General features: G+C 59.3%; 1 protein-coding gene across 3 annotated transcripts; it reads right to left on the bottom strand.

Moving 5' to 3' along the window:
- Positions 1-9,120: 9,120 nt before the first annotated feature.
- Positions 9,121-20,418, bottom strand: GABRD (gamma-aminobutyric acid type A receptor subunit delta). Of its 3 annotated transcripts, none has more exons than XM_070474150.1 (9): positions 20,197-20,418; positions 14,010-14,122; positions 13,637-13,704; positions 13,331-13,551; positions 12,179-12,261; positions 11,337-11,474; positions 10,563-10,718; positions 10,161-10,372; positions 9,121-9,814 (listed from the first exon to the last, which is right to left on the bottom strand). In XM_070474150.1, exons 1-9 carry the CDS (start codon positions 20,391-20,393, stop codon positions 9,530-9,532), a joined length of 1,473 nt encoding a protein of 490 aa, XP_070330251.1. In that variant the 5' UTR covers positions 20,394-20,418; the 3' UTR covers positions 9,121-9,529. The 3 variants fall into 3 exon arrangements, with proteins under 3 accessions (XP_070330251.1, XP_070330252.1, XP_020729450.2); XM_070474151.1 differs by having other exon boundaries at positions 13,331-13,521; XM_020873791.2 differs by lacking the exon at positions 20,197-20,418 and adding an exon at positions 19,577-19,825.
- Between the last annotated feature and the right edge of the window lie 1,716 nt (positions 20,419-22,134).

Genomic DNA, 22,134 nt, shown 5'->3' with positions numbered 1-22,134 from the left:
GCAGGCAGAAGGCCCCCGTCCAGCAGAGAAGGCACAGCAGGGCCCGCCTTCCACAGACAAGTGCACAGAGCACGCCTGCATCGTTAGGTCCCGTCATTCTGCTCCTGGGGATCTGCTTTAAGGAAAGAACTGGAAGTGCCAACAGTTCCGAACCAGACATCCCCTTGTCAGCTGTAGGGTCCAAGGTGGGAGGTGACCCGCCTGGCCGCAGGCTCTGCATGACCCTTTGATAGGTGCACACTCAGGCATGCACACACACATGCAATGCAGCACACGTGGCCAGGCAGGAGCAGCACCGCCAGCACCCCTGCCGAGTAGCCCAGGCAGGCCAGCAGATGGACAAGCAGGACCCTGTCCAGCAGGAAGCTCCAACCCGGCTGTGTGCAGGCATCAGTCTGAGGAAGGTGTTTTCCTACACAGGGAGAAGACCCTCTGGGGTTTCATCATCACCCAGGGTCAGCAGGCTCCTCCAGGCATGGCCCTGGCTACTGATACCTTACGGTGAATGATGTTGGATTCATGATCTCCAAAGATTTAGCTTCAGGACCAGGGACCAGGCTTGATCACTCAAGAGCTTTTGTGTAGCAAAGTTTTATTAAAGTGAAAAATGGACAGAGAAAGCTTCTGACAAGACATCAGAAGGGGGACAGAGAGTGTCCCCGCTTACTAGCCTTATTAAGGCCTTATATACTTTTACCAGACCCACTCTCACAACATACATCTTAAATTAACAAGATTAGAACTAACAATAGGCAGGTCTTACCAGACCCACTCCCACAACATACATTTTAAGACAATAGGATTAGTCAGAAGGTTCTTGTTAAGGAAAAATACACTGTTATATTGACTAAGACAAAGCAATGCAGAAAAAAATGTTCTTTCCTCTTCCTTGAGAACTCCAGACCCCCATCTCTTCCTCGAGAACCCCAGACCCCTCACTCCTCCTCGGGAACCCTGGACTTCTTATCAACCTACTTAGGAATTGATTCTCTCACTACTGTCCCCTCGGGACCGCCAGCTGCACCCTCAGCCCTCGCGGACCCCTGATGGCGCTAACCGGGCAGAGCAGCTGGAGTTGACAGATGCCCTCAGGACGCACAGCACTTCATCTCCACAACTCCTGCCAGGTGGGTGAGTGGGGCTGTGAGGCCCTGAGAGGGTCTAACACAGATTGAAGGCAGGCCCCTCCATGCCCCCGCTGACCCCCAAGTGTGGTGCCTCAGGGTAACTCTGAGAGGAAGCCTGGCCAGAGAGTTCCCAGGACCCATGAAGGCCAGGCCTGGGCCCCTTGTACCCAGCAGAGTGGGGCTGCAGGCTCCCCAGGCTGAGGACTTGACACCCACGGCCACCCCATCCAGGAACTCAGGCATCTGGGCCCCCCGGTGGGCACCTGAGGGAGGCAGCCCTGGTGAGCGCTGCATGCACAGTGGGTCACTTACAGGAGATGAACCTGAGCTCCAGTAACCCAGGTGTTTATACTAGGCAGACAACCTGCTTCTCCCAAGAGGTTGGTGCATGGAGTGGGCACAGGCCTCCTTGGAGAGACCCTGCAGGGCGACAGACAGGTGGCACCTTGCTCCTAAGAGGTTCAGAGACCTGAGCCCCAAGGGGAGTGGCCTCTCAGCGGGAAATGGGAGCAGAGCTTCCCAGGCTGGGAGAGGGGGCTCCCCCATTTCTCAGGACCAATCCTTCTTCAGAGGGCAGTGCAGCCCCCTCTGAGGAAGAGGCTAATGTCTCCTGGAGGTGCCCTTGCTCTGCTAGACAGGAGCTAAATGTCTTCAGGGAATTTTCAAGACAGCCCAGATTGCAAGTCCACTGTCTTCGCTGCAAACCCTATTTCGAGTGTCTAAACCCAAATCACTGTGGATGGTGACTGCAGCCATGAAATTAAAAGACACTTGCTTCTTGGAAGAAAAGCTATGACAAACTTAGTGTATAAAAAGCAGAAACATCCCTTTGCTGACAAAGTGATGAATAGTCACTTTGTGAAGTGAAGTAGTAGATACAAAGTGACTAGTCACAAAGTGAAGAACAGTCAAGGCTATAGTTTTTCTAGTAGCCATGTACAGATGTAAGAGTTGGACCATAAAGAAGGCTGAACACCCAAGAATTGATACTTTTGAACTGTGGTGTTGGAGAAGACTGTTGAGAGTCCCTTGGACTGCAAGGAGATCAAACCAGTCAGTCCTAAAGGAAATCTACCCTGAATATTCATTGGAAGGACAGGATGTAGCTGAAGCTCCAGCTCTTTGACCACCTGATGCAAAGAGCCGACTCAGAAAAGACTCTGATGCTGGGAAAGATTGAAGGCAGGAGGAGAAGGGGGAGACAGAGGATGAGATGGTTGGATGGCATCACCGACTGAATGGACATGAGTTTGAGCAAACTCCAGGAGATAGTGAAGGACAGGGGAACCTGGCGTGCTGCAGTCTATGGGGTCGCAAAGAGTTGGACATGACTGAACAACAACAACAAACCCAAACACTAGCCAAGCTCTCCTGCAGGTCTCCTCCGCCTGGCTAATCGCCTCCCAGCTGGGCAGATGGGTGCCCTTGGGCAAGAACAACTGTTAAGTAGCACGTACTGAGTAGAGCTTGGTGGGCTGCCGTCCACAGAGTTGCAAGAGTCAGGCACAACTCAGCAACTCAACAGCAACTGAATGAAGCAGGCTGCAAGCACTGTTGCAGGTTCTTTTTATTATTTACAGCAGTTCACGTTCACAATAACCACACACCATCATCTCCTACTTAACAGCTGAGGGTCCCCCTGGTGGGTGAGTCACCTCCCAAGTTTACAGAGAGGCACTAGGTCAGGAGCCCACACTGCAGCCACCATATTCTAGGACTTCTCAACCAAGGAGCCATGCTAGGCGGGGAGTAGAGGGTGGGCACAGGAGAAAACGTGTTCATTTTCCCTGCAAACATTACCTGTGACAAGAAATCCAGAATCTCCTAGTTGTGGGGGCTCTTGGCTCTCAGCCAGGTCCCCTCAGCTCGCCTCCATCCTCAGCAGCAGGTGGACAGTCCCTGGGCACACGGCCAGTGCCCTGTCTCTACAACTGTCCCACCCGGGACTTGCTCTGACCTGCTCGGCCTGGGATGGGGCAGCCTGAAAGGGTGGGGGTTAACATCCCTAGGGGTGGCCCTTGGCCAGGGGTAAGAGACCCAGCTGATCACCCTCAGAGGGCAGTGGCGAGGGGCCCTTCAGGGGCTCCGGGGATGGAGACCACACTCTCCCAGCTTTCCCTCCATCTCCCCCCAGCCCCAGCTTGCTCCTGCCTCCTGGGGTCACTTCCCAAGGTCACTGCACACACTGAGGTCCTTGAGGCCGATGCACTGCTGGGTCCTGGAAGAGACCTGGGGTTGCTGCTCAAGGGGGACACCAAGGGTCCAGCTCTGCTGTTGGATGTGGGAGGTGAGAAGAGGCTTGCACACCTCCCGCTGCTGTGTCCAGAGCCAGCTGCGGCCTTGGGGGCAGGGAGAGCCAGCAAGTTCTCTAGGTCACCCCATCTCCTGCAGTTGGAGGGCAGGCGGTACTGATGTCACATCAGGCCCCGGGTCCAATCCTTGACCCTCGAAAGTTTTGACCTGAGCCCTTGCCAGGCCTTGTGCTAAGATCCAGACCTGGACTGGGAGGCATAGGCCTGAGGTTCACGGTCCATATAAGTGAGTCCACCTGAGGGTCTTGTACCCCTAGTCGTATTGCCCTTGTTTGGGAGTCCCTAAAAATACACACAGGCTTCCCAGGTGGCTCAGCAGTAGAGAACCCACCTTCCAATGCAGGAGATGCGAGTTTCATCCCTGGGTCGGGAAGATTCCCTGGGGAAGGGAATGAAAACCCACTCCAATATTCTTGCCTGGGAAATCCCATGGAGAGAGGAGCCTGGGGGGGTTACAGTCCATGGGGTCTCAAAGAGTCAGACACAACTGAGTGACTCGGCAACAGTATCTTTGTCAAAGGGTGCTTGCCATATGAGATTCCTATGGATGCTGTAATCCGAGGTTCCCAATCCCTAGACCCCTAGACCAGTACTGGTCCTGTTAGGAGCCAGGTTGCACAGCGGGAGGTGAGTGGCAGGCAGGGGAGGGAGTGAAGCTTTGTCTGTGTTCACAGCTGCTCCTCATCACTCGTATGGGGAGCTCTGCCTCCTGTCAGATCCGTGGCAGCATCAGACCCTCAAAGAGCGGAAACACTACTGTGAACAGTGACTTGCTCACATGAGGGATCTAGTTTGCCTGCTCCTTGTGAGAATCATCCTGAAACCAACTCCTTCTGTGTGGAAGAAATCGTCTTCCACAAAACCAGCCCCTGGTGCCAGAAAGGTTGGGGACTGCTGCTATAACAAAGGGCCATGGACTAGGGAGTCTTGAAAACAGCAGAACTCTGTTCCCATGGTCGAGGGCAGAAGTCCGCGGTGAGAGTGGGGCAGGCTGGAAGCTTCTCCAGGGAGAACCCCTGCCAGCCCCTCCCTCAGGCTCCTTGGCCTGTGGATGCCTCCCTGCCTCTATCCCATCTCACTGTGTCCTTTCCTTCACTGAGGTTGTGGGGGGTGGGTCTTGGGCCCACTCTAATCCAGCAGGACTTCCTCTAAACCTGCATCTTAACTGCATCTTCTGAGACCCTTTTCCCAATGTCACTCTCACAGGTGCCACAAAGAGGTCTTAAGGCATCTTCTGGGGGACACGATTCACCCCACTATCTCATGCTCTTCAGAATCTGCCCCCCTCCCCCTGCCTTCCGTCTCCAGGATGTTGGAATGGGGATGGGGTGGATGTAAGGCTGGAAAGGGGACAGTTTATAGATGTGAGTGCTCACCTGTGACTGGGGTGGACCATCCGAGGGAGGTGGCACCTTGTACAGTTGGGGCAGCTCCCTGAAGCTGGGATATGATGGTGGAGACCCTGGGCTGTGTGTGAGGAGCTTGAAGACTCGGGGGTGGGGAGCAGGAGGCACTGTGAGGATGAATCCACTGGAACCACCACCTGCTGGGCCCCCAGGAGGGTCTAGGAGACAGGCCTTTCACTGAAACAAGAAAGTGTGATCGAGAGGGTGCAGGGCTGCCAAGGAGTGCAAGGTGCACTGGCCTGAGTGGCCATGTGGATGGGAAAACACACCCCGGGGTCCCGAGAGAGCAGAGCCCTGCAGCCTGTGGCTATCCAGGCAATGAGAGTGCAGTTACGGCAATGGGAGGAGGGGCCTCAAGGAAACCACAGCCCTGGCTCATAGACCTTGTGGTCTGGGCTGGGGTGAGGGCATCCTGCCCTCTGGACCCTCCGACCTTGTGCTAAAGCCCAGCTGGGGAGTGTCTGGGGGTCCCCTAGGGCTCTGGGATGAGCAGAACCTCTGGCATGAAGACTGGTTCACATATGAAAGCAGCTCCCAGAGTGCGACCAGGCCCTCATGGTGGGGGGGCTGGGTGCCTGACCTCGGAACGCGGGTGCTGACACACCAGGAGCTGCCCACTGCCAGCTGAGGTTGCCAAGTGAGCACAGCCCTGTTCAGCAACAGTGGGGACGGTCACTGCAGCTTAGCACCAAGTGAGTCTTGAGGGTGAAGAAGTTAACGTTAAGAGGTACCTGGACACCGTGGCACAGACAGGTTGGCTCAGCTAGAGTTGGTGGCCTCATGGGGGGCTGAGCCACTAAACCAAGAGACAGAGAAGGCAACCTGGTTCACAGAGGTACCAGCTCCGCATCCATCAAAGGTGCTAGTGGACTGTGGTGGCTGCTAGCCCTGCCCAAAGGTATGATCAAAGAACAGTGGTGACAGTGGCAGGTGGAGAGTCCCTCTCCCCTGCCCCAGGCAGAAATCTGAGTGGCACTCTTTCAATTTTACAGGATTCACCTCTCGGGCTCCCACGGCCTGTGGGCACAGGGTGGGCCACGGAGACAGACACCTGGTGAGGGCAAAAGGACTGAGGCTTTCCCCTGGGGACCAGGGTCTGGCCGCTGCTCCAGGAGGTGACCTAAGCAAGCAGAAGTGCTGGCTGGGGACAGTAGAGGAGGAGGGGAGGATGGCTGATTACAGCCCCAGCTGGTGGCACCATGGCACCAACTGTGGCTTGTTCCACTAAATCTTGCTTATTTTGCTGCTGCTGCTGTGACAGACACCACCTTGATGGACCAGTGCCGTCCTGGTAGACGTGAGCACCATGGGGGTAACTGCCTGTCCTGCCCCTGCTGCTGTAAGCAGCAGCCGCCCCCCCCCCCCCCCCCCCACCGCCGAGTGCCCTCCAGAGTGTCCGGAGTGCCACTCAGCTGGCTGGCAGGCAGGCAGCCTGGGGGTGGGAGTCGGTGGTGAAGCCCCAGTCTCTCCTTCAAAAGGACAATTTGGGGCCCACACCCAGGGCTTTGTAGGGGTCCGCAGGCTAGTCCAGCACCTGTGCACTTCCCTTCTACCTCTGCGCCCCCCACCCCTGCTCCTCTGTACTGGGTTAAACAGTGACCCCCCAATTCACTTCCACCCAGAACCTCAGAATGTGACTGTATTTGGAAATAGGGTCTTCACGGCTGTGATGGCTTAAGATGAAGCACACTGGATTACGAGGCCCCAAATCGGATGAGAGCTGCCTTTACAAGGAGAGGAGGGGCAAACAGAGAGCTCACATGATGACGGAGGCAGAGACAGGGTGATGCATCCACAATCCGGGGGCACCAGCAATGGCCAGCAGCAGGGGGAGCTGGGGAGAGGCCTGGGGCAGGTTTGCCATCAGCCTTTGGGAGCCCCGCCTGCCCACATCTGGGTCCTGGACACCTGGCCCCCAGAACTCTGACAGCACCAAGTCTTTTTTTTTTCTTTTTCTATTTTTTGGCTGTGCCTCGCAGCTCATGGGATCTTACTTCCTCATCAAGCAGGGGTCAAACCCAGGCTAAGGTACCTCAAGTTTAGAGTGCTGATTGCTGGGCCACCAGGGAAGTCCCTGAATTTCTCAATTTTAAGCCCGCCAGTCTGTGGTACTCTGTAACGGCCGCCCAAGGAAACATCTTCCCCCAAATAAACACCCTGCACTAGGTCCTTGTCTCAAGCGATGCCCCCCCCACCCAGGTGTGGGCTCCGCCCAGTGGGCAGGCTGTCAGCCTCACAGGGAGGGAGAGGGAAGGGTAAGTGGGGGCAGAGAGAAGCTGAGGCCCTGTCCCTCGACACTGCGGCCCCTCCAACCTTGGGGAAGAGCTGGTCTAGCTCTCAGGGAAGCATTTGGGCATCTACCCAGACAACACAGGTGTCCCAGCCTCTGCAGGAGACCACAGACAAGGAAGCCCAGGTGGCGCTAGTGGTAAAGAAACTGCCCGCCAATGCAGGAGACACAGGAGATGTGGATTCAATCCCTGGGTGGGGAAGATCCCCTGGAGTAGGAAATGACAACCTGCTCCAGTATTCTTGCCTGGAAAATTCCATGAACAGAGGAGCCTAATGGGCTACAGCCCTTGGGGTCGCAAAGAAAGTCACCAGTCCCCATAGACAGAGTCCAGGCCCCCTCCCTGCCACCCCACCCCACTCTCAGCCCGGGTGCCCCTGCAGGAAATACTGCCCCCCTGCCCGACTCGGCTTCTCTCAACTGCAAACCTCCATCCACCCCTGGCCTTCAATCTGCTCGAGTCAACAGCACCAGCACAGAACTGCGTTTAAAGAGCATCAGCCCTTCCCATCCCTCTTTCCAGCCCTGTAAACACGTGGGCAGAAATAGCAGCCTGCAGGCTAGAGGGAGTGATTGCTGGCTGTGGAATCAGAAGGCTCCTGCCCGGGCGGGCCTCACTGCGTGGGTGCCTGAGGCAGTCACAAAGCTGGCTTTAAATAGCTCCTGTGGGTACGCGCAGCAGAAAGAGGGCAGCCTGGTAGTGGTGGGGACAGTGCGGAGAGGTGGCGCTGAGTGGGCAGGGTCCAGGCAGCAGAAGGGAGTTGGCTTGCCGGCTTCTGGAACCAGGTAAGGACAGCAGTTCCAGAAATCTTGGACCCACCTGTGTGGCCATCAGAGGTCCTGGGGAAGGCAGGCCTTGGGGCAGAACCCTAGGTGCCAGGGGTGGGGGTGCTGTGATCCAGCTCAGTAGCTTCGGGGTGCCAGCTGGGCCTTGATGTCTCACCCCCAGGCCATGCTCCACCTTCCAGGGGGAGGGAGCAGTGACCCTGCGGGGCATGCAGGCCAGAAGGTACCCCTCTGGGAGGTGGAGAAAAAGGTCTCGCTGTCCTCATTCTCAGAGCTGGCTGGGTATGGCCTGCCACCCCCGCTGTCCGGAGTTGGCCTGGGGCCTGTGTGTCCAGGCTTTGCCTCCTACTTTCTTCTGCTCCCACATGGGTCATGCTGGGGCCTGGGGGGTCCCACTCCCTGGCCGATCCCGCCCCTGGGATGACCCTGCCCAGCCCTGCAGGCCAGTCCTTTAGAGCAGAGGCCCAGAGGGCAGCCCTTCAGGAAGGCGTCTTCAGGAGGTAAGGTTTTCAAGCTGGAGGTGTGGGCCCTGGGAAGGTACAGGCCTCAGACACGGCTGCTCCTGTGGGAGCCCACTGTGGGCTCAGCTGGCTTCAGGGGTCACTCAGCCAGCTGAGCCTGCCCGTGGTGAGGGTCCCCAGCACCTGCCCCCAGAGCCTGGGGACACTGCACATCCTGGGCATGTGTGCTGGCTGAGGGCAGGTGGCCCAGCAGGCAGCCTTTCTGATTCCCACAAAGTCACTGTCACATACCCATCAAGGTGGCTTGGGGAGCACCTCAAGCCAGTGGGGTCGTGGCCTGGCTGCCACCGGATCACAGCAGGGCCCTGGGCCTGGCATTCCCCACCCTGCAGTAGACGGCTCACCCACAGCTGCCCCACGGTCGCCTCTGTTCCCTCCAGTGTGACAGCCTGCTCTGCTCTGTTGTGGGAGCACCTGGAGCCCTTCTGAGAGCAGTGGCCCTGTCACCCTGAGGCCCTGGTGGCAGCAGAGGTGGGAGGGGCTGGGCATTTGTGGGGACTTGGTGGTCACTGTTGTCCCAACACCACGTTCAGAAGGCACCATGGTGGCACCTTGCCATGAGCTTCAGGGACACCTTCAGCCCCCACATCCCAACCCGGAGCCCCTCTGTCCCAAACCTGTGGAACCCGCAGTGGAGGAGGGCCGTGAAGGCCCCAGGAGAGGAGGCCACAGCCACAGTGTGAGCGATGGCCAAAAACTCCGTTTTATTTCATGCTGGGACCCAAGGCCTGGGAATGCCTTTCCCATGGTCTCGCGAGACTTGAGCACCATCCTCACCCGGCCTCCTCCCCCTCCCTGGTCCAGACCCACAAAGCCAGTCCCAGAGTCAGGATCCTTCTCCGAGTTGATGTGAAGCTCCCAGGGCCGTGCCTGCCTGGCTCCTGGGTCAGGCGTCTGGGCTGCTGGAGAGGAGGTGTCTGCAGACAGGGTCCTGGCAAATGTGGGGTCAGAGCCTCAGGGCGCTGAGTGAGGCCAAAGCTTTCCTCTCATCTCATCTGGCCCGTGGTCCTGCCTCCTCTGAAATACTCAGAGCTGCCCAGGATCCTTCCCCCAGGAGGTCCTGGGCCGGTGAAGCCCCCCGTGGGCCTCACATGGTGTATGCGGCCCAGTAGATGACATTGACGGCGGCGAAGGCCGCGGGGAACACAGCACGGGCATAGATGTCAATGGTGTCTGCATCGATGGGTTTGAGGAGCCCACGGAGGCCCCCTTGGCTCCCCTGCTTCTTTGTCTCCCCTGTCTCCACCTCCACAGACCTGTAGGAGCCCATGAGGTTCCCAGGCACGCGGCAAGGCCGGCGGGACACGGCCAGCTCCTGAGTAACGCCCGCAGCGGAGAGGGAGAAGAGCACGATGGCATTCTTCACGTCCATCTGCATGGGGAGGGGGCAGGCTGAGCACCGGGAAGTGGGAGGCAGGGACCCCAACCCAGCCAGCCAGGGGGACCCCAACCCAGCCAGCAGGGGGGCCCAGACCCTGACAGCGAGGGGCAGGAACCCAACCCAGACAGCCAGAGAGACCCCCAACCTAGCCAGCAGGGGGGACCCCTGACCCAGCCTGCAGGGGGGACCCCAACCCAACCAGTGGCTCCATCCACATAGCAGGAGAGAGGGGGACGGGCTGAGCACAGGACAAAATGTCCCCCACCCTGCGGGCAATGCTGACCCTTGGCGGTGCTGGGGTGGGGGAGGGACTGTCCTTTGCCCTGCCCAGCCTCACCTCAGCCCTCTGCTCCTTAACCTTGACCTTGGCTTTCTGTTTCTTCCGGTAGTCAGCATTGAAGTGGGCAAAGGCATACTCCACCAAGGCGGCGAACACAAAGACATAGCAGATCCAGAAGTACACGTCCAATGCCTTAATGGCTGACGCCCGTGGGAGGGAGGAGCGGGCGCTGACCATCAGCGTGGTCATGGTCAGCACTGTGGTGATGCCTGGGGGCACAGAGGGTGCCGTTCCTGGAGCTCTGCCACCCCACCCAACCTGAGTGCAGGTCAGGCTCCTCTTTCCAGGTCTGGCCTGGCCGGCCTCTGCCCCAGGATGTGGGCCAGTGCTCAGAACGGGTCCAGGCCCGACTCCCACCCTCCCACCAGCTCCCTTGGAGGACAGGCCAGGGCCCTCTACCTAGAGACACCCTGGCAGGCACCGCTGCCTGGCTGATCCAGAAGGAGACCCAGGACATGGCGACCAGGAGGACGGAGGGCATGTAGGACTGGATGATGTAGACGCCGCGGTTCCTCCGCAGGTGGAAGTGCAGGCTGAGCCGGGGGAACTGGCCAGCTGCCGGAGAGCCGCCCACAGCATTAGCACCACGCCCACCACCCACAGCAGCGCTGGGAGAGGAGGGTTGGGGGAGCAGCAGGGCCACTGCCAGCCTCCCAAGGAAGGAGGGCCCTCGTCCCCACCTCCCCGACAGCCTGATGGGTCAGGAAAGGGCCGGCCTTGCTGCGGGGCCACCGGAGGAAAGGGAGGAGAGCCCAGTGTGTCTGCTGGCCCTCCAGGACCCTCCCAGGGCATGGTCCCCCACCCCTGTCCCTCCACCCTCCCTGTGCACAGCTGAGCACCAAGAAAGAGCCAGTCTGGGCTCACTGACTCCAATGACTGTGCAGCAGGAGTGGGAAGGGGCAGGAGAGGCCAGGAGACAATGTACCCCCCAGGTACCCCCAACCCCATCACATGCCCCCCAAACCCTGGGAGGCAATGAAGGGCCGAGGAGCAAAACCGGGAAAACCTGACCTGGGCTTGCACTGCGGCCTGTCCCGAGCAGCTAGGCCAGGCACGGCCTGCACTGACCAGCAATTTTCTAGCTGCAACCTCGGGGCCCTCAGAGCTGACTAGGGGCCCCATGGAAAGCACTAGAAAACTAGCAGTAGGGCTCACAGGAAGAGACCACATTACCTGACTTGAAGTTCATCAGCTCTGTGGTGAAGCGGTAGCTGGTGATGGTGAACTGGGCCAGCTGCAGCTTGTCCAGCCCGTGGATCTGCTCCTGGTTCTCGGACCAGTAGTAGACAATGTCCTCAGATGAGTAGCCGTCTGCAGGAGAGGCCGTGGATGGGCTGCAGGGCCTGGAACCCCCTCCCCAGCCCCTGGCAACCCCCCTCCCCAGCCCCTGGCAACCCCCCTCCCCAGCCTCTGGCAGCTCCCCTCCCCAGCCCCTGGCGGCCCCTACAGGACTGCCCTGGGTTTGATACACAGACACAGGGAGCAAGGAGCCCAGGACCACACCTGGGGCCTTGGAAAGGTGGGCAAGTCCAGAGGAGCTGGCAAAAGTGCAGGCCACCCTTGCCAGGTGGCCCACAGGGGCCACCATACTGGACAATGACATAGATATCTGTCTCATCTGGGCTCTGGGGCCGGCTGTCTAGGGCAGGACACTGACTCAAGGGAGGAGGGCCAGGCTGCTCCCTTCTCTTCCTTATGCTTCTGCCCCCTATCCCCACCCCACTGCCCCTCTCCCATGCCCCCACCTCTCCCCATGCACCCCCAGGCCAGCGCACCCCTCCCCCAGTGTCCCCTGCCTCCTTCCCAACCCCCCCCCCGCCACCTCCAGTGCCCCACCCCCATCCCCCACATGCACCCCACCCCCATCCCCCCAGCACCCCCTGCCCACCTCCCCACCCAGTCCCCTTCCACCACCTCCAGTGCCCTGCCCCCCCAGTGCCTCCTGATCCCCGCCCCCACCCCCACCCCCACCCCCTGCAACCTCTCCCTCCCACCGGCAGGCCAGCCACACTCACAACTCTCCAGGTGCAGCATGCACTCCTGTTCGTCCATGGGATACTTGGCCAGGTCCATGTCGCAGGCCACCGTGGATGTGATTCTGCCCAGACAACACCAGTCTGCCGGGGTGAGGCCAGCCCAGGGCCATGGGTGGCTCCCCTGCCCCCCACGGCAGAGATGTCCCTGCATATGGCCAGTGGGACCTTGCTTCGGGGGCAGTGGCCAAGTTGCCTCTGGTTTTGTCAGCAAGCTGCTGACATCTGGGCAGAAACTGTGGCCACTTTACAGATATTTGTGGGTCTCGCTTCAGGGATCAATAACTGGATTTTGTTCACTTTACTCATCCTTCAGAATACCTATCTAAGTCAGGAGCCAAGAAGGCAGGTCCACCCTGAGCGTCCTCCTCCTGCCTATCACGGGGGATGGCCTCAAGGTGTCCCCACTGACCCTACAGCCTGGAAAAAGGCTGATTTTCCAAGAGAATTTAGGTTTTTGTGTAAATCTCCTGATTTTTAAAATGTTGGTGATTAAGTCCACTTTTAAATGGCGTGTATCAGAAAACAAACAAATACATGTACAGGTGTGTCCACAGCAGCACAGCTGTCCATTGATGGAGAAGTGGATACACAAACTGGTGTGTCCACGCAATGGAATGTGGTTCAGCCATAAAGAGTTAGGAAATTCTGATAAATGTTACAGTACAGATGAACCCTGAAAACACTACACTAAGTGGAAAAAAGCAAACATGAAAGGTCACGTGGCGTAGGATTAATTTTGTGTGAAATGTGCAGAATTGGCAAATCTATGAGCTGGAAAGCAGATTGGCGGTTTCTGGAGCCAGGAGGAGGGAAGAGGGTGACTGCTGATGGGGACAGGGTCTCCTTTTGAGGGTGAAGTGTGTTAGAACTGGCTGGAGGTGGTGTTTGCACACCGTGGGGCGTGTACTAAAATCACGGAATTGTTCACTTTTAAATGCTTGATTTGGTGCTATGTGAACTTCACCTCAATTTAAAAAGGAAAGGGCACGTGTTAGCCAAAAAGCGGCCTCTGCTGGCTGCTGGCCAGCAACCTCTGCTTCCTGCACAGCTGCTGGTTGTTGGGGATATAAATACCACCCCGTCCCCCCCAACCCCACCCCCAGCTCCCAGCGGCGCTCGCAGGCAGCCCACCGGATGCTGTAGAGAATCACCCCGTCGGGCTGCAGCCGGATGAGCTTGTTCTCTACAGTCACGTCGTGGAACCAGGCGGACTTGGCGTTCACAATGAAGGTGTCTGGGAGCCACAGCTTGTCCACGAAGCGGCTGTCCAAGCCCAGGGTCTCATTGGTGTGGTTGTAGGACAGCCTGCTGTCACGCCAGCTCTGGTGCAGGAACACCGTCATGGTGTACTCCTGGGGGTGCAGAGGCCTGGCCGTCAGCCCCTCCGCTCCTCAGGGCACACAGCTGGGGCAGGGGCGTGGTGCCAATGGGACCTACCATGTTCACCTCCGAGATGTGGTCAATGCTGGCCACCTCGATGGCGAGTGCCACGTTCACAGGGGGGCCTGCAAGGAAGGAGCAGGGTTAGAGGCAGGTTGGGCTGAGCCCAGGCCCCAGCATCCCCGAGTACTTGGCCAGGCCAGCAAATGCCCCCACGGGCAGGACAGGGAACAGCTGGGGGATTGGCAGGGGAGGCTGTCTTGGTGCAGACCTGCCCAGACCTGAGCAGACTCACCTTCCCAGCCGGCTTCCTGGGGACTGGTGCTCTGATGCACTCTTGGGGACCCAGGGTCTGCCCCAGCCCGGAGCCCAGCAGGGTTCACATCATGGCTTGACCCAGGGTCTGCCCGAGTCTGGCAGCCACTCTCACCTCCAATACCGGGCCGAAAGTTGCGGGCATAGCCCTCTATCAGGCCGTCCAGGTTGGGGAGCCAGGATATCTCCAGGTTGGAGCCAACATAGTCGCCAATGTCATTCATTGCCCTGGAAACACAAAGTCCACTGCTTACAGGCAGGGCACCAGGGACAGAGCCTGTCCTGGTCAGTTAGGCCAGAAATGGACAGGGAGAAGGCCCTCCAGGGACACAGGGACCCCGGGAGGTGCAGGACCCAGAACTCCTTAACCTCTTCCCCCACCCCTTCTCCCTGGCCCTGAGGGTGGATGCCAGGTCAGGCAGAGGCCCCAGCCTCCCTCCATAACCAGACTACACCTCCACTTCTGGGGTTCCTTAACAAGTTGGCCTTGGGGGACCCCACGAAGAGCACAGGGCCTCTCATTCAGCTCTGAGGGCCAAGTATCCTGTAGGAGGTGATGGGAGAAAAAAAAAGTGTGACCAGGAGGCTAAGGGCTGGGGGCAGGGAGAGACCCAGGGCTGGGCAGGGAGAGACCCAGGGCCAGGCCAGGGCCCATGGGGAGGCCACAGTCTGGCTTCCAGCTCTGTCTGTCCCCTCCTAGGCAGGCCCCAGAAGTCCCTAAATTACCACGTGCCTCTGGGGCTCAGCCTGACCCCGGAGCAGCTGCGGGCCGTGTCCGCTGGTTCAGGTGAACCCTACCGTCGGCTGGTGCTGGTGATATTTGTCCCTAGGGGTGCCGCACAGGGACACACACACAGGCGTCTTGTGGCCTGGACACGCTGACTGCCGGATGTCCCAGTGGCTCTGCTGGCCCACCTCGCCTCTGCTCACCCATCCTCTGGGGAACAGTGCCCCCCAGATTCATATTCACCCAGAACCCCAGAATGGAACCCTAATGGGAAATAGGGACTTGACAGACGTTATTAATTACGATAAGGTCATGCTAGACTAGGTGGGCTCTAAATCCAGGATGGATATCCTTACAAGAAGAGGAAATGGACATCCAGGGAGAAGCCACATGCCCACAGAGGCAGGGGTCTGAGTGATGCGGCCACAAGCCAAGGGACACAGAGTACTCCAGCATTCCCAGGGGCTGGGGAGAGGCACGGACAGGCTCTCCCAGCCCTGTCAAAATCTTGGCTTCAGACTTCCAGCCCCAGAATTACTGGAGGATAAATTCCTGTTACATCCCCCAGCTTGCAGCCACTGTTACAGCAGACGTGGGACCCTCACACTCCTTTCCTCTTCCGGCCCACCGTGGGGGAGGGGCATTTCTCCTAAATCGGACAGTCAGAAGGAGAAGGGACATTTAGGAGCAACCCTTGAGTTTCCCCCTGAGTCACTTCCATCCCCTTGAGCAGAGAAGGCCTCCAGGTCACCTTGGCCAGAGCCTGGCCACTGCCCACGGGAGAGGGGACATGACCAGCCAGTTCTGGATGAGGGTTGCAAGGAACCTGAGGCTGTTCCTCCCTGTCCCTGAGTCAGGTGTGGCCGCATGCCCAGGTCCCCACTCTGGGCCCTTCTGGCCACCTTGAGGAGACCCCTGGCCCCACTGGCCCCCTCGGGGCTGCTTCCCACCCCTCCCAGCTCTGCCCTCACCCCAGCACCCCCAGGCTGCAGTGCTTCCTGACTCGCCTCTCCCATCTCCCCTCTTAGAAGCCTGCTTCACCCTCCAGACCTTGCCCTCTGGCCACCCTCCTTTCTCCAGCCCTAACTCTGACCACACCCACGTCTTCAAGCTGACTCCCCCCACCTCCACTGACCCCATCCCTCTCCTGGTCCTGCTCTTGGCCCTGCAGGAAGCTGCCTGGTTACTCCTGTATTCATCCACCCTTCATCTGGCAGGCAAGACCCTCGGTGCTGCCCTACTCCAGGGATGTGGCTGAGCCAGGCAAGGTCAATTGTGGGCCAAGCCCAACACGGTCAGTGTCTGTGAGGGGTGACAACTCGAGGGCTGTGAGTGTGAACAGAGTCACTGAAAGGTGAGGTCAGGAGTCCTCTGGCTGGGGAGGCAGGGACAGCCACCCCTCACCGGCCCCCTGGGAAAAATAACATCAGAGCCCAAAGAGAGAGAATGGGAGTCTCAGGGACAGGAAGAGGTGGGAGGCAGGCAAGGACTCTGCATGGAGGGCCCTGGGAGGGGCCTGGAGGGCAGCGGGAGGCATTGGGCAGAGAGTGGAGAGGGGTGGACGGGGGGCCGGAGGTGGGGAACTGGTACTGGTGAGGGAGGGGCTGGGGAGTGTCCTGGGGATAAACTGGGGGCCGTCGTGGAGGTGTGGGAAGCTGGGCTGGGTTGGTCAGGCTGTGGAGACAGGAAGGGGCCTTGTCCAGACCAACTGGGGGGTGGTGGGAAGAGAAGGGCCAGGAGCAAGCTCCGCTGCAGTCGGTGGGGCTGAGCAACCCGCTGGACCAGCCCTGAAGCCATCCACACAGGCGGGCTCAAGAAGCCCTGGGGGCTGCCAGGGGCTTGGGAAGCACCAGGCCGGGTGCCTATGTAGAGGCTGACCATGACAGGAGGACCTCAGCTAGTGAGCCCTGAGAAGCCTGCCCCACCCTGCAGGCCCACGGGGTCCCTCCAGGCAAGGCTGGGTGGGGCGTGTGGACAGGGCAGGTTCTTTGGTGACAAAGTAAAAGACAGAATTAACTGAAGCCCTAATCCCTAGTAGAGCACAATTAAAAATGCAAATGGAGGTCACTCTGAAGGTCGGATGTGAAGGGATTGAACAAGGCTTTATTTTTGGACCAGCCCAGATGCCATCTTATGCAGTGGCTGGCCTACCTGCAGCCGGGCTGTTAGGAGACGCCATCCTTCCTGAGCTCAGGCTGACAGGGTCCCCACATCCACTCAGGGGCACAGAGGCAAGGTCAAGGGCAGCACCCCCCTGAAGCTCACCAGAAGGTGTCAGGACCCCAGTCAGCCTCTGCCGTCTCCAGGGGCAAGAAGGGAGCAGGCTCCCCTGGGTCACATCCCACCTGAGATGAGGATGGCTGTTTCGGCAGCTGTGAAGGGATGCTGGGGCTGGGGTGGCCTGAGGGCCATGCTGCTCTGAGTCCTGGAGGACCCCGCCCAACGCCACTGGTTCTGGCAGAGGCAGTGGGGGTGGGCCAGGAACTGGCTCCACTGGGGGGAGCTCTGCATGGAGTTAGAAAGCGGGGGCATCGACCTTATCCTGTGAAGGGGTCTGGCCAGCACTGGCCTAGAGCTCAGAGACATGTCAGGCTCAAGCTCCTGAATGAAGCAGGTGCCTTGAAATCACAGGCAGCTTCCACCCTGGCCACCCCTGCTGTAGCCAGGCCCCGCCCTCTCCTGGCCTCACTCTCCTCTCCTCTCTCCTGAGAGAGAGCCCAGCCCGTCACTTGCCTGGGTCCCTGGGGACTGGAAGGGAAGGTGGGCATAGCTGAGCAAGGCGGCAGGTGCCCCCCAGGAGCCTCCCCCGTGCACATGAGAGCCCACAGATCCCTGAAAGCTCTGCTTCTAGAGCAGCCACCACCGTTCTGGCACCTCAGTTACCAAGGCAAACACCACAATGCTCACACGGGAGGTGAAGGCGGGCAGGAGCCGCAGGCGCAGCTTCTCCAGGGAGACGGAGGTGCCAGCAGCTGGGGAGGCCACCCACTCAGGTGTGCAGCCGGCAAGCTTGGGTGGCCGCTGTGTGAGCCGACCTTCAAACTCAGGGAAGCATGGCCTTGACCCGAAACACAAAGTCTGTGAGGCTCACCCCCTTCTCATCCCACCAGAAACCCTGGGATCTGGCTTAGTAGCTGCAGCAGAGAGGGCCTTCCCTCAGCCCCACGGCCCACCCCCACACTGCCCCAGTGGAAGGAGGTGACGAAGGAAGTGAGGTTACTGTTCCTCTGGTTTTCAAGCGGAGGGACACAGAGCAGATGGGAAAGGAGGCCTGAATGGACGAAGGCCCCCAAAGCCTGGAGGTTCTTGTCCCAACTGGGGCCTCAGCCTTCCTGCAGGCAGACAGGTCCCCCTCACCCCACAACCTAGGATCCAGGTGGGGCCAGAGTTCAGAACACTGGTGAAGGGCGATATGAGGCACTTATGGATTTGGTTGGGGGAAAGAGGTGTTTGGAGAATTTTCCAGCAGGAAACATGTAAATATGCCCCATGAGTAGCATGAATAAAGACAAAATGAGCAGGGCAGGCTTTGCTGCCAGGTGAGTTTTGGTGTCAAACTTGGATAAAGACTTGGGAGTTCAGAGCAGCTTGTATTTCAGAACTGGGGCTACAAGACTGAGGGCTTGAGCCAGCAGCTGACCTCACCCAGCTCCCAGCACATCTGCCCATGGCCACACCAGGACATTTTGTCCTTCCTGGGACCATGAAACGGGAGAAGAGAGAGGAGAACGGCCCATCGGGCTTGATGAAAACAAGGCATGGGACAGGGGCCACATCAGCACTGTCTGTGACCTCAGCAGGATGTCCGCCTCTCCAGCCAGACCCAGGCCCTCCTGACTCTATGCCTACCCACCAACAAGGAAGGTGTGACCACACACACACAGAGTCATGCTACATGTTGACGGAGCACCTACAGCCAAAACACAGGTCAGCATTCAACCATTTCTAGCTTTTAAAGTCTGGGGCATCAGCTGGTTGACCATGAAGTCTGGAATGCTGGGGAAAGGGGTGGGGAGAGCTGGCTTTGCCCTGCTTTTTCTGCAGCCCTTGTACCCAGCTGATTTTCAAAAAGGCCCCTCAAAGGTGACCAGACTCAGTGCTCAGGACACTGGGTGACCCAGGGCCCACATCAAGTCTAGCCCGCAGAGATGCAAAAAGCGAGCTGGGACTGCACTGGCCCTGGGAGCCAGTGAGGGAGCCTCAGCACAGAGACCTTTCTTCTTAGCCGCTTCCCTCTCTAGGGCAGACAGGGCACCTCATCTGCTCTCCTGACAGAATTAAGGAGAAATCTGGAGTCTCTTTCCTGCCAGGGGCACCTGGCTCCCCCGCTCGCATGCTCTAGAGTTGGGTGGCATTTGAAATGGCCCCAGAAGGGAGACCCACAACCAGACCCGCTATCAGGAAGCGCCTTCGTGTCCACCCCAGACTGCGAGCTGCACGGAAGCTGCTGTGGGAGCGATGCTGTCAGGAGAAGGGGCACAACCTGCTCCCCGTGTTCTCAGGACCCCTCCTTTCTTCCATGCTGAGCGCTCAAGCCGCGCCTGGAAGGACAACAGCCAGCCAGGGACCGGCCAAGTGGCGGCCGGGGCCAAGGAACCCGAGCTCAGCAGGAGAGCCCCGGCTGGGGAGGAACGGAGAGCTGCTGTGACGCCCTCGACCGGCCCCGCGGCCGGGCTCAGCACCGGGACGGCGGACAGCACCGGGGCAGCCGGAACCTAGAACACGCCGCTGCCCGCGCCCAAGGGCATCGTCGCGGCGAGTTTGGAGAGAGGAGGGCCGGCGCGGGGAGAGTCGTGGAGGAGGGGATGGGGGCAGACACGGTGGGAACCGGTGGGCGGGGGACAGACCGGGGCCCTGAAGACCAGGTTTCGCGCGGGGCTCCATCTCTCAGCCCGGGCGCGGCGGCGCGGGATCCGCACCGAGGGCGGCCGCAGGGCGGACCGGCTCTCGCTCACCTGGCGCCTCGGTGCTGCGCGCAGAGCAGCAGGAGCGGGGGCAGCAGCCAGGCCAGCGCGTCCATGGCCTCGGCCGGCGGTGCGCTGGGCCGGGGGCGGCGCCGGGGTCCGGCGGTCGCGGGCGCTCGGGAAGTTGCTTCGCCGGCTGCCGCGGTGGCGGCACAGGCTGGTGGGAGCGGGAGGGCGCGCGGCGCGGGAGCGAGGGCGGACGGAGCGCGGAACCCGGAGCCGCCCCGCCCCGAACCGGGCCGCGCCCCCCGCGCCGGCCGCCCCGCCCCCCAACTCGGGCCGCCCCGCCTGCCGCGCCCCGCCCCCTCTGCCAGCCCCTTTCCGAGGGCCGCGGTCCCCCGGGGGGTCTGGCACGCCCCGTCCGGTCGCCACTGCCCTTGCCGACCACAAACAGTCCCTCCGCGCGTCTATCCGGAGGCGACCCAGGCGAAAGACCGCGTGGACGCGACCTCCCGCTGCCGGCCAGATGCCTGCGGACCGACGGGCGCGGCCGGACCTCCGCCCTGGGAAAAGTTGGAGGTCGACTATTCACGGCCCCCGGGAGCAGGTTCGGGGTGACGAGGGTTCCAGCGCCTCAGAAGCCTCCACCTTCCACCGGACGAGATACCTACCCCCAACACGCGCAGCTCCTTCCAAAACCCTCAGGCCCTCGCCTCGCCCACCTAGGCTGGGTGGGCGGTGAGCGGAGCGAGGGTGGCCGTGCTGCCGTTCCGCTGCCCGCGGTTCTGCAGTCAGAACCCCGCGCTAGTCGCCGGACGCAAGGACTTCTCCGCCTGGCCGGGCCAAGCTCCACCACACCTGCCCACATGCCGAGGGCAAGCGGAAGGCCCGGCTCTGACGAGATGACGCCCCCATCCCACCCCATCCCATCCCCACCCCCACGGACCTGATGAGAAGGTCAAGGCCTCGGATTCTCAAGGATGACTCTTAACATAAAGCTCTGCAGTTTCCCCCAAAAGCTGACCACAGATTTTAATGGTTTGGTCCCGTCCATTAACTTCTGGGCTGAATATCATCTGACATCCGAAAGTGAGCGTCTCGTGCAGTTCAGCCACTCAGTCGTGTCGGACTCTTTGCGACCCCATAGACTGCAGCACTGTCCGTCACCAACTTCTCTGTCCATCAGCAACTCCCAGAACTTTCTCAGACTCATCTCCATCAAGTTGGTGATGCCGTCTAACCACCTCATCTTAAAACTGGGCAAACTGGTCTGGCAGTGAGTTGGGTCCTGTGGGTGACTGTGGACATTTGGCCTGAGTGGGGGTGGAGTGGGGATAGGTAGAAAAGTCTTCATTGCTGGGAATTTCCAGTCCTGAGGGCCACGGATCAAAGTTGAGACCCACTCAGCTTTCTCCCCGCCGCCCCCCTCCCGACCCCCACCGCCCCAGCTTTCTTTCTTAAAGTCACCCAGACCTAAGTCAGGCAGGAAGGTCCCAGCATAAATGCCTCTCCCTGCCCCCCAACCCCGCCTCTTGGGAGGATCTTCTGGGACCTGGAAGTGCTGCCCTACTGTGTCTGTTATGTGTCCTGGGTGCTTCTCTGGACACATTCCCACATGTCCTCCCACAGGCCTGATGGGAAGTTGAGAAATTAATCCAAGAGAAAGTGTGGAGAGTGGATCCTTTTCCTTATTCCTCCTCTGAATAGAGATCTTGTCTGTCTGCTTCTTCAAAGCAGCCCTTGGGTCTAACAGCCTCTGTTAGGATAGGTGCTTAATAACTGTGGGAAAATTTAGGCTCAGAGTCAAGGACAGCCAGCACAGCGGGTGTGGTCAGACCTGCTCAGGGCTGCATGGCGCCAAGTTCTGGTCTCCGTGCTAGTCCAGGCTCTGGCTCTTGTGCTTGGCCTCCTTTTCTTTTCTTTTTTTAATTGGAAGATAATTACTCTACAATATTGTGATGGTTTTTGCCGTACATCAACATGGATCGGCCACAGGTATACCTGTGTCCCCCCCATCCTCAACCCCCCTCCCACTCTCCCCACCCTGTCCCTTTGGGTTGTTCCAGGGCACCGGCTTTGGGTGCCCTGCTTCATGCATTGAACTTGCACTGGTCATCTATCCTGTTATACTCTTTTCTTGGACCTGAGAAGATCCAGCTGCTGAGGGCCTCTGAGAAATATTGCTTGCCTTGAATCACCTGATTCAGTTGGTTCAGAGTGAACCAGATTATTGCAGTTTTCTACATGCTCCTCTATTATCTGAGGCATAACATTAATACTGAGCTTTCCCTGGAGAACTCCCTGCACGGGCGTCTCAGCTATAGCTCAGGGTGCTGGGCAGCATCTCTTCTGGGACTTCCCTGGCAGTCCACTGGTTAGGAGTCTATGCTCCCAGTGCATTGGTTGGGGGACTCTTCCCTGGTGGAGGGACAAGATCGCACATGCTGCGTGTATGTGTGTGTTAAGCCACTTCAATCATGTCCGACTCTTAGTGATCCCATGAACTGTAGCCCGCCAGGCTCCTCTGTCCATGGAATTTCCCAGGTAAGAATACTGCAGTGGGTTGTCATTCCCTTCTTTAGAGGATCTTCCCAACCCAGGGATCAAAC

This window comes from Odocoileus virginianus, chromosome 11 (assembly GCF_023699985.2).
Source record: "Odocoileus virginianus isolate 20LAN1187 ecotype Illinois chromosome 11, Ovbor_1.2, whole genome shotgun sequence".
Classification (NCBI taxonomy): domain Eukaryota; kingdom Metazoa; phylum Chordata; class Mammalia; order Artiodactyla; family Cervidae; genus Odocoileus; species Odocoileus virginianus.
Note: the sequence above shows the minus strand (reverse complement) of the source record. Positions and strands in the feature narration are given on the sequence as shown.